Consider the following 11,492-nt stretch of genomic DNA (forward strand, 5'->3'; position numbering starts at 1 on the left):
AAGGAGACTACTTATTTTCCATATAAGCAATCATTACAAAATTTGAGACCAGAGTCTTTTATATCAAATCTCCCTAAGAGGAGAGAACTTAAAGGCCTTTTTGGCTCATATGACCAAGTCTTTTGTGCCAAAGCTCCATCTGTGGATGACCACCCGAGCTCTAAGATATGGTCTTCAAGAGCGGGAGCTCCCAACGAGTACAGGGATCACTAAGGAGCAACAATTCCACTACTTACGTTGTACGGGCCTTTCCACTACTGAGCTCAAGGAGCTAGGTTTTGAGGAGCATGAACAGCCACCACCACCATCACCAGTCATCCCATCTGCCAAGAACTTGCGAGGTAATACTTTACAATGCAAGTAATATAAAGTCTCCCTTTTGCTGCCTTTAACAATCAGCATAAGCAAAGTCCTCATGGCAGCTTTGACATGAAGGATTTGGGTGATGCAAATCACATTTTTGGCATGTGAATACTCAGAGATAGATCTAAAGGTTTACTCTATCTATCTCAATAGGAGTATACCTCCAAAGTTTTGCAATGTTTCAATATGGAGGGGAGGAAACAATTGGGGTTCCATTGCCTCCATATGTGAAACTCAGTGTAGAGGACAGCCCTACATGTGATGATGAGAAGGTTGAAATGGCCAAGATACCATATGCTTCAGCTGTTGACAGTTTGGTATATGCTATGGTTGCTACACATCCTGACATTGCTTTTGCAGTGGGAGTGGTTAGCAGATACATGGCAACCCTTGGCAAGAAGCATTGGGATGCAGTGAAAGATATTATGAGATACCTCAAAGGCACAAAGGAGTTGTGCATCTGCTTTGGAAAGCAGAAGGCATTTGTTGTTGGCTTTACGGATGCAGACTATGCTGGTCATGCGGACTGCAGGAAGTCCACTTCTGGGTATGCGTTTACTTTCACAGGAGGAGCGGTCTCTTAGATCTCCAGGCTACAAAAGTGTGTTGCATTGTCTACTACAGAGGCAGAGTATGTAGCTGCCACTGAGGCATGCAAGGAGCCTTTATGGCTTTCACGTCTGGTGGGAGAGCTTGGCATCACAGAGTTACCTGTTCTCCATTGTGATAGTCATGGCTATCATGCTAGCCGGAATCCTGTCTTTCATGCAAAGACAAAGCACATACAGGTGAAGTTTCACTTCATTAGAGATGTACTTGACAGCAAGAGCATTGAGCTTGTCAAAGTGCATACAGATGATAATCCTGCAGATCTTCTCACGAAGGGTCTTCTAGCAGAGCGGTTTGCTCATTACCGACAGATGATGGGAGTTGGATATATATATTTATTTTAGCTTTGTACATACTTAGACTTAGCTAATTCTTTTTTCCTCTTAAGGCACATTGCCTTTAGGTGGGAGGTTGTTGGGAATAAAGGGCCATCGTGCCTTTTATATGTGCACGGGTGTGAACACACCTTTAGCACATTGTACTTTCATACATATATCTATCTAAAACCTAAAGTGGTACACTGGTCATTGTACCGAAAAAACGTGTTCACTCTCTACTCTGCTCATTCGCACTCTCTGTTTCCCTTATTGAGCGTAAGGTCTGTCTACCTCTATCTCCGTGACTAATCAATTCCTTCATAGATTTTGTGAGAGAATTGGCTTGTTCAATAGAGGAAGTGGAGATTGGGGGATGCATCTCTTGAGTTTGTGGCAAGCTCTTGAACCTTCCATCTTTCTAGGAATTCAATCTATTCTCAATTGTACAACAAGAACTTAGAATACAACCAGTTTTGGGGCCAATCCGGTGTGGGTTCTCTCTCTAAAATTGGTAAAATGCTAATTTTTATTTTATGTTAAATTATTGTTTGTTGTAAATTGCTGGATAATTAGGTATAACATCTCTCTCTCCATGAGGGAAGCTGGCTTCATAGAACTTGTCCACCCACTTCAAAAGGATTAGTCTAGGAGAAGTCCAGTGATCCATCACATGTGGAATGCCGGGTCTCTTCAAACATCTCGAGCACCCATTTCAAAAATGAATACCTAATCTCTTCCTCATCAACTTTAATTTCCATTGGAGTCTCTAGATTCTTGAAGTCACCTCCAACAATTCAAAGTCCACCCTAGATAAATCTTGATCTTGAGTTGGTGAGAAGAGACCTTAAGTTAACCAATGGCTCTCCTTGCATCTCATGTGGCATGTATATATCTAGATATCCAAGTCTCTCAATGAAACCATTTGTTGTAGTCCTCATAAAGAGGAACTTGTAATATGACATCTTTGGGGGGGGGGGGTGTGTGTCAAAAGATGACGTACCAGCGAGACAATAGGGTTTGCGGGGAGGAACACGGAGTGAACTCGGCAAACACTAAGAAGAGAAGAGAAGAGAGAAGAAACTCTGACGAATGGAATGATGAAGTTTTGAATCATGGAGTGAATGTGATACAAGGGAACAAAGGTGCTGTAGCACAAGGAAGATGATGAAGACAGCCACAGACCACGAACCGCAATGTCCTCTTGAAGGGGTGTGAGGGTAGTGGAGAGGTTGGAGAGAAGAGGTGATGGATTGAATGAATCAGCTGTATCAAATGAGTGATAGAGGCAGCCTATAAATAGGCAAGAGACTGTCTAGGGTCGCGCCCGGAGGGAGGGTGTCAGCTGTCTAGGGTGGCACCACACTGTTGCCCGGTTCATTTTTGGGGCTGTCCACTGTGAAACCCTAAACGCAAAATGTAGAACACAAAGTGTATGTGAAGGGTTTCTCAACATCCCCTTTCAGGCCCAAAAAGGGGGAACAAGAGGAGAGTGAGGTGGAGATGTAATGCTACATACTGAAGAATGCTCATGCAACAACAAGTGCCACTTGGACAGTGTCCCTTGTGGGGAAATTGTTCACTTGCCCAAGCGCCCTAGTACAAGGATGATGAAAACATGCAATGCACAGGAGGAATGTCGAACTTTGTGTGGTGTCAAGAACCATAAGGATATGTTCGTATTCAATCTCGGGAGTTGGCTCCATGTTGACCAAGTGACCAAGGCAAGAAGAAGAGGAGGATCCCTAATATCCAAGATTTCCACTTGAAAGGTAACTTGTAGTAAAGAACAGTAGACAGAGTGAATTGGAGAGCTTGAAACTCAACCTCGAGGGAGAAGCCACTAGCTCTGTGCATCCATGCAAGAAGGAATAGGAGGGCCTCGTCACCAAGTTGCGGCTGAACGTCCAAGGCCCCGATCTAGGTAGATCCTTGAGATCCTAGGAATCAATAGGTGAGATTACTGTTGGAAGGAAGCCACCCCATACAAAGGTAGAAGAAGAAGGTAAAATGCCTTCGCCAGGGTGTACGAAGGATTGAGCGGTGGGTGGGGATCCCCTTGAAACTGGAGGAATAGGAGCCCCCTTTGAAGCCGTAGTAGATGTAGATGCCCCCTTGGAGGGCAAAGAAATATTATCCCCCTGAAATCCAAAAACCCATGGATCACGAACTCCGAAATGTTTGAGGATGAAGGAAGTGCTGCCGGTCGTGCTGAAGGAGGTATCTGGGTGGTGAAGAACTCCGAGAGGTGGCCTCTTGAACCTAAGTAGGCGAGGGTGGGGCTCAGATTGAGCAATGAGTGGGCAACAAGTGCGACTTCTCAATGGAGCAAACCGGAAAGCCGAAGAAGAGGAAGGAGTCGAGTAGCCATCGTCTCTCGAAGAAGTGGACTGACGAGGTGATAGTATCAAACAATCATTCTCTCTCAGTGGAGTGGACTGTAGAACCACGGGCCGTGGTAGCCACTATACTCGAAAATAGGTGGGAGAAGACTGCTGCTGGCATTGCGACGATCTCCAGGAGGTTGTAGCACCAGTCGATCCTCCATGTGCTTGAAAGGACTTAGTGCGCATCGGATGCATCTTATTGCCTTGAGCATAGTACTTTGATAGCCACTACAGAACGACCTCTATGGCCCAGAAAGGAGAGGTGGCACAAGGAGTGCATGGTGGAAGATGCATATACTCTGGGGGGGGGGGGGGGTGGAAAGCAAAGGTTGATATTGATAGTCATCGGTGGAATGACCGTTCTTGCCGCAATTGGAACACCCAATAGACTGGTCGTTTGTTGGGGAAGAAGCCATGGGTACCGGTGTGCCTTGGTGAAGAAGGAAGAGGTTTGCCATGAACCAAGAACTGCAATGTCTGCCTCAAGGGGTGTGAGGGCAATGCAAGGGCTGGAAGTGAACTGCCAGTGGGAGGAGGATGCTGCCAACAGTAAGAGGATGCAACCAGTAGAAAAACGTAGGGTACAGCAGTATGGTGGAGCTGTCAGATTGTAGAGAATAGCCGCCAGCAGACTGGCTGAGCCGCCAGGTCATAGAGAACAGCTACCGACAGTTGGGAGGTGCCGCCAACAGTAGGGAGGAGCCGCCAACTGTCTGGCTGAGCTGCCAGCAGTAGAGAACATCCGCCAGCAGTCAGGGAACAGCCATCAACAGTGTGGCTTAGCCGCCAGCAGCAAGGAGGAGCCGCCAGTTGTCTGGCTGAGTTGCCAGCAGGCAGAGAACGGCCGCTAGAAGTCTGGCTGAGCCGCCAGCAGCAGGGAGGAGCAGCCAGCAGTCTGGCTGAAACACAGACAGCAGTCAGGGATGAGCCGCCAGCTGGCTGAAACACAGGCAGCAGTCAGGGATGAGCTGCCAAGTGCAGGGAAGAGCCACCAGCAGCAGGAAGGAGCTGCCAGCAGACTGGCTGAGCTGCCAAGTTGCAGAAAACAGCTGCCAACAGCACGGAGGAGCCTCCAACAGACTAGCTGAGCTGCCAGGTTGCAGAAAACAGCCAGTAGCAGCAGGGAGGAGCCACCAGTAGATTGGCTGAGCCGCCAGGCTGCAGAGAACAACTGCCAAGTAGGGTGTTGATGCAATGGAAGAAGAAGAGAAGTGGATGCCAAACTTGCTGCCAGTCTTTGCCTTCACTAGAGTGGAGGATCTTTGCCACTGTTTGAGCAGATCCAACTCTGATACCATGTCAAAAGATGATGTACCAGCGAGATAGTAGAGTTTGCGGAGAGGAACATGGAATGAACTCGGCAAACACTGAGAAGAGAAGAGAAGAGAGAAGAAACTCTGATGAATGGAATGATGAAGTTCTGAATCATGAAGTGAATGTGATACAAGGGAACAAGGGTGCCGTAGCACAAGGAAGATGATGAAGACAGCCACGAACCACGAACCGCAATGTCCTCCTGAAGGGGTGTGAGGGTAGTGTAGAGATTGGAGAGAAGAGGTGACGGACTGAATGAATCAGCCGTATCAAATGAGTGACAGAGATAGCCTATAAATAGGCAAGAGATTGTCTAGGGTGGCGCCCGAAGGAAGGGTGTCAGCTGTCTAGGTGGCGCCACACTGTGGGCACCCAGTCCCTTTTTGGGGCTGTCCACTGTGAAACCCTAAACGCAAAACGTAGAACGCAAAACCCTAAACGCACAACGCAGAATGCAAACTGCATGTGAAGGGTTTCTCAACAAGGGGAGTTTTACTCGGGTGAGATATATTTATGTTGTATGTGGAGTTGATAGAGATCTTGTCACACGATGAGGTTCCTCTTAGTGCAAGAGGTGTAAGGAGGGGGGGTAATGTTCATGTTTTGCTTAGTGTCTGCTATACACACTATGTTTCTCCCCCTAAACCTTATTGTCTCTTTGGTCTTAGTCATTTTTTTTGACAAGCAGCTCACTTAGGGCAGTTGAGTTATAAAATAGATCCCTAGCTTAAGTTTGGTCCAGGGTTGTCTCTATATGTAATATAGATCGATCCATACGGTACAATCCGTACGGTATTGTATGATTTAGTATGAAAAAACAATGCCTTTTTGGCCACTCTCCCCCAACCCCCACTTCTCTTTCCTCTTTCTCTCTTTTCTTTCTTTCTTTCTTTCTTTATTCTTTTTCTCTATCTCAACTCTCTCTCTCTCTCACCTTCTTTTTCTCTCAAGCTCCTCTCTCTCTCTAGCCTCTCCCTCTCTCTCAACCTTCTCTCTCAAGTGGCAAGCCTACACTTCTCTTATTTGTATGATCATTCATGTATGATGTATCCACTCCCATCTACGTACGTGTATGTTGTAGGTAACTCTAGTGCATGTTGTGCATGTAGCATGAGGCTTTAGCATGTTACCCTTAGTACAATAGCATTGCTATTTAGACTTTAAATATCTATTCTATCATCTTTAGTCCTTAATAATGTTTTTTTTTGTTTTTTTTTTGTTTTTGGGTACTAATATCGTACTGTACCTTATAAAACCTTAAGGTGCTAATTAGCACTGTATTTTATGGTACCGTATGGTATCACACCTTTTGTACATGACAACTATGGTTTGGTCCAGTGAGTAGCTCACTTATGATTAAGACTAAGTCTTTATCAACCCTTAATTAAAAACAAGATTTGATTAAGGAGTAGCTAGGGAGGCTTATCTTGGCTACTTGGGGTTCCTCCTCTCTCATTTGACTAGCCCAACTTTAGAGAGAGCCATTCTTCTCTTCTTTGCTGCAGAAATTTTAGGTTTCAGCGTTGGAAAATGAGTTGACAGCATGGATGGAATGTGGACAGCAGCCAATCTTCGCTTGGCAATTTCATTGGGAAGCTTCGTAATTCCGTTTAGAGCAAGGTATGTTGCTGTTTTTGATATACATATAAGAAAAAGGAGTTATCACAGCACTAAGGCTGAGATCCTCTCCTTTCCTCTAAGATCTCAAGCGTAGTGTGCTTTTTGGTGGGTAACTTTGTCAGGAAAAAAGTGACGTTCTCACAATTTCATCACGAGAAATCCCTTTGTTTATGAGAGGAATGGTGTGGGATTGTATGGGACCTATGTAGGACAATATTCTAGGCGAATGCTCCATGAAATTGGGTTCAAATGTTGGTGGTCTTTTTTAGGGTTTGGCATGCTGAACTATTCATTTGCATTTTTGAATACTCTACAACTCGTTGAAGGCCAACATTGAGAGTGACAAGGTGATTGTGCACATGGATTAGTTATGTCACAACAAATCACTGAAATATGGCCATTTGTAACAAATTTCAAGCATATATCCGTAATCTAAAGAAATATCAAAAGGGACACCAACCTTTGGGACCAACAAGTGTCGTGTGTGGTGCAGGAGCACTCTAGCTCTAGTTGCGTGTGGATTTCTCTTGCTGAATTTATTGTTAAGTTGAATTAAGTGTTTGCTAAAATATGGTCTAGTCCCCTTTGGGCTTTTGAAGACCAGTTTTGCTACGCATAAATCTAATGGTCTAAAAGAGGGTCTCTGTCATTGTAGGAGGTGCTACAAACTTTGTTGTAATGATCTCATGTGGTATCAATGGTCTGCTGTGGATAATCCTTGAGAGCATGATAATCTGTGGCCTCTAAATATGTATACATAGATATGTAGCCATGCTAGGGGTCCAAATAAGTGCTCCATACATCACATATATCATGTTTGGTGTGATCAGTATATCAAACGACCACCCTCATGTACAAGGCTCATGGAAGTGTGCTTGATGGCATGTTCTCTCCAACATGGCTAATGCTGCATATCCTCATGTTCCCCCAAATGAATGTGGTGAATGTGATCCCCAAATAGATGTATTAATCCACTACCTCCACATGTTTGGCTCCTAGAGTGAAGATTGATCTCCTTCATACTTGGGCTGATGTGTAAAAGATTAGAATCTTGGTTTTCGGACGAGTAATGGTCAACCCATGGTGTGTGTAGAGGTCGTGTGGAGCATGGAGATGTTGTAGACCCTCATGTGACTTAGAGACCAAGCCAATATCATCAACATAATGTATATTAGAGACCTTGTGTATTGGCTGTTGTCACAACTCTATAGAAACAGAATTTGTATCCTTTTTCATTAATTTGTCTATATAATGATTTATTAAATTTGTTTTCTTTGCACTAATTAGATATAAAGAAAAGTGCATTGGAGCTGGCCACTGATTATCATGCTCTTCAAGGATTATCATGCTCTCATGATCTTGTGAGAGTGAGAATTACTTTTCCTCACTCTCAGGTTGATTGTAATTGAGCTCTTCCCTAAGGGACTTAGGTTGAGCAGAAATACATTCCTTCGGGGGGGGGGGGGGAGGGGGGTGGTTTGCCCATCTTCAACCCTCAATCTTGTCTCCATTACTTTTACATTTTCATGGCTGTAATTTTGTGAGTAATTTTCATTTTCAGCTTTAAGTGTTCATTCTCTTTTATATTAAATCTCGAAAACAAGCGAATATCATAATTGTTAAGCATACTACGTTGTTTGGGGCGTTTACAGCTGTGTCCACCCTTTCTCCTCTTCGGCGTGGTACTCTTATCTCATCAGTGTAAGTCCAATGAGTATAGGAGAGAGAGGACAGCCTTGATTCACACTGATGGTACTAGAGACCACATCTGAAAGTCCTCTTGAAAATCTAACTCAGCCTATCACTGTCTCATATAGTGTGTGGATACCCCAAATTATGTCTGATGGAATCCCAACTGTTTGTGGCGTCTGTAGTAATTTATCTTGTGGGGCTGTACCAAATGATTTGTAGAAGTCCACGAAGTGGTAGTAGAGTCTCTTCTTCCTAGCTTTTGCCTACTTTATGGTACCTCTCAAGGTGAAAATGTGATCGTGTAGAGAACCCTTGTTTGAATCTAGCTTGTCATGTGGTTCTCAATTGCCCTCTCTCAACATAGGTGCTCAACTCAATCTCCAGCATTGCTGCATAGACCGTGGCCAGTGTGTGGCCCACCATAATAGTCTTGTAGTTGCCTGGGCCTTGGATCTAGAGGGTCTCTAGATTTGTGGATAGGCACAATGGTGTGCATCATCCACTCATTTGGAAAGCCTTTTGCCTGCATATTTGTATGATCCATGGATCTTCCATGCTGTAGATGCTCCATGGCCTTTCTCATCGTATCATGTGTGAAAAAGGTGAATCTGGTAGGGCAAGGCTTTGTAAGGGTGTGACATCAGTGGTTGATGTGGTACACATATAACCTCTTTGCATATGAGTGCCAAATCTCTGCATATGAGGGAGGGGAAAAAAAGGAGTTGGGGGTGCTAAGGGGAGGGGAGGGGAGGGGACTTGGGAGGCTAAAACTGCACCTTTTGTGCCCCCACGAGAGGGCCTTAGAACTTGATGAAGAAAGTTTGATTGGTCCTACCAGTCAAAAATGTTGTTTTCAAATAATGAAAATCAGTTTGGATAGTATAAAGAGATAGTGATAGGATCATTCAACATTACTGCCACAATCAATGCTTGGAAAAGTCCCAAAAATAGTAAATATCATTTTGAAGCTCAAGACAATGCTTTAGCAGAACATTTAAGAGGACACCCCTTGTGGAAGATTGGATGACCTGCAGGCTGAATGAATAATAGAGTTTGATGGCCCTGGGTTGGTGACCCCACCAAGGATGAGGGCCAACCAAAATGCTTGCTGCTTTGAGCAGGCACAGTTGAACCAAGGGATGCACCCAAAGTGACTCAAACCCACAGCCTGATGATTATGAGATGAAGTGTTAACTGCTAGGCCAGCACCTTTGGAGTGTGGAAAGTAAAGGGCTGATTGCCAAAATCTGCTACAAACTGAGTCTGGGTTTTGAGTACAAGGCTGGAGTTTGGAGACTAAGACTGAGCTCTTTGTGCATTAAGTAAGCGGGTCTTATAAATACATAAACAAAGTTTTATTGGTCTGAACATTATAAAAGTTGGTTGGCCAGATAAATCAAATATGTTTGACTACTACAAATAATACTGGCGAACTGCACAGCTAAAAGAAGTACAACCAATGCCTGGACAAATCCTGGAATATCTGATTATCTTTTTAACAGCACCATGTGGCAGGTGTGCTAGGAAGATGCAGGTAAGGGAAGGAGAATGGGAGGGGAAGGCTGGAGTGAGGGGTTTAATGTTTCTGTTTTTGCAGCTTGTGTTTCATAAGGACATGTTTGTATTGGGAGGCTGATGAGGGATGCACTTTGTTTTGCAGTTTGTATTTGATAAGGACATTCTGAAAGCTGATGACAAGATGGGAGATGCTCAAATAGATCTTCACACCTTGCTAGCTGCAGCTAGACTGAAGGATCACTTTCAAGAGGGCATGAACATTCGCAGAGTTGTTGCTAATAATGAGAATGGCTTTGTGAAGGACAGCATTGTCAAGTATGTAAATGGGCACATAGTCCAGGAAGTGTGTATCAAGCTTAAGAATGTGGAGAAAGGTCAAATAGACTTGGAACTAAAGTGGCAGCCTCGTGATGCTTGACATAGGATTAACCAAGGTTTATATTGCCTGGAGTAATAAAGACTAGTGGTGTGCAGAGTGTTGTGTGTACATAGATATTAGACATGATGTCACAGCCTTGATTAAGGCATTCTTCACTCCTTGAAGGAGAGTTTTGTTTGATTGAAAGCTGTATAGGATGTTGACCCAACTTGATACTTTAACCCAAGAAAATGTTATTGATACTTAACCTTTGGATCTGTTGTTTCTAGACCTCCCCACCAGTCCTTTTCAGCAAGTACCTCTGGTCCTTGTTTTTGTAATTTATATCTTTTCAATAATCTAGCTGAAATTTGCTCTAAAGCTTAACGAGAAAGCACTTTTATTGTTGCTGCTTTCTTAGGCCTTAACACGGTATTTGTAAAAGCTCTCAATTTCATAGTTCTGGATTGTTAATGTGTTAGCTTGTTGGGATACAAGATACGTTAGACAGACATTCATGTATGCAGTTGCGGGAAGAAGATGTGAGCAGGCAGGATTAAACAACTTGATTGAAAGGTAGGCAAGGATAGTGAATAGTTTAGTATGCATACTCAGTGGCAGGAAGAAGATATGAGAAGGCAAGATTATAAAAATCCTTAATTGAAGGGTAGGTAAGAACCAATGAGATGGTATTTGGAGCACTAGCACTAAGGTATTTGGAATCAATTTAGTGTTAGTCCCAGCAGCATCCAATTGGTTCACAATATCTTTGCATTTTTCTACTTGATGTAAAAAGACATGAATATATGAGTAAGACAGATCTTCCAAGACCCTATTGAGATACATAACTTCAGTCGTAGCATTGTTCTAGAAAGATTTCTTCAAATCTGTCCACATGTGTTGAGCATTGTTATATAGTTACCCAAAATGCACTAAACTTTACCCATGGTATGAACAAAGGCCTGCCAACTTTTACATGAAGCTTCTCCTATAACAATCACATCTCCAATAATAGGTTGCTTTGGATGCATATATATGCCAAAAGCTATCCAATCCAAATTTCCATCTTCAAATAACAAATCTTTTTCTTTCCAAGCAAGGTACCCTTTTACTTCAAACAACAAAATGCCCCATTGTCTCGCAAAAGCAAACCAATAAACATCAATAATAGTAGTCATCACTCCCAAATAAAAATAGTAGAAGCATTGTTGTTGTAGAAGGGTAGCAGCACACAAACTCTTCTTCCCAACTTGTTTGTTGCATCCTATAGCCACACACACACACACACACACACACACACACACACATAGACACACA

The 11,492-nt window shown here is 43.6% G+C and overlaps 1 protein-coding gene across 2 annotated transcripts in view; it reads left to right on the forward strand.

Annotated features, from left to right (window-relative positions):
- Positions 1–10,451, forward strand: part of LOC148017139 (putative ADP-ribosylation factor GTPase-activating protein AGD11) — a 46,834-nt gene extending 36,383 nt beyond the window's left edge. For both annotated transcript variants that reach the window (XM_087662671.1, XM_087662670.1), the window contains one exon: positions 9,960–10,451. In XM_087662671.1, coding sequence (XP_087518797.1) covers positions 9,960–10,235 — 276 coding nt within the window. In that variant the 3' untranslated portion in view covers positions 10,236–10,451. The remainder of the gene's footprint in view (positions 1–9,959) is intronic.
- Positions 10,452–11,492: the final 1,041 nt, after the last annotated feature.

Source organism: Lygodium microphyllum, chromosome 22 (assembly GCF_053477565.2).
Source record: "Lygodium microphyllum isolate KBCC chromosome 22, Lygodium_microphyllum_v1.1.10, whole genome shotgun sequence".
In the NCBI taxonomy this organism is placed as follows: domain Eukaryota; kingdom Viridiplantae; phylum Streptophyta; class Polypodiopsida; order Schizaeales; family Lygodiaceae; genus Lygodium; species Lygodium microphyllum.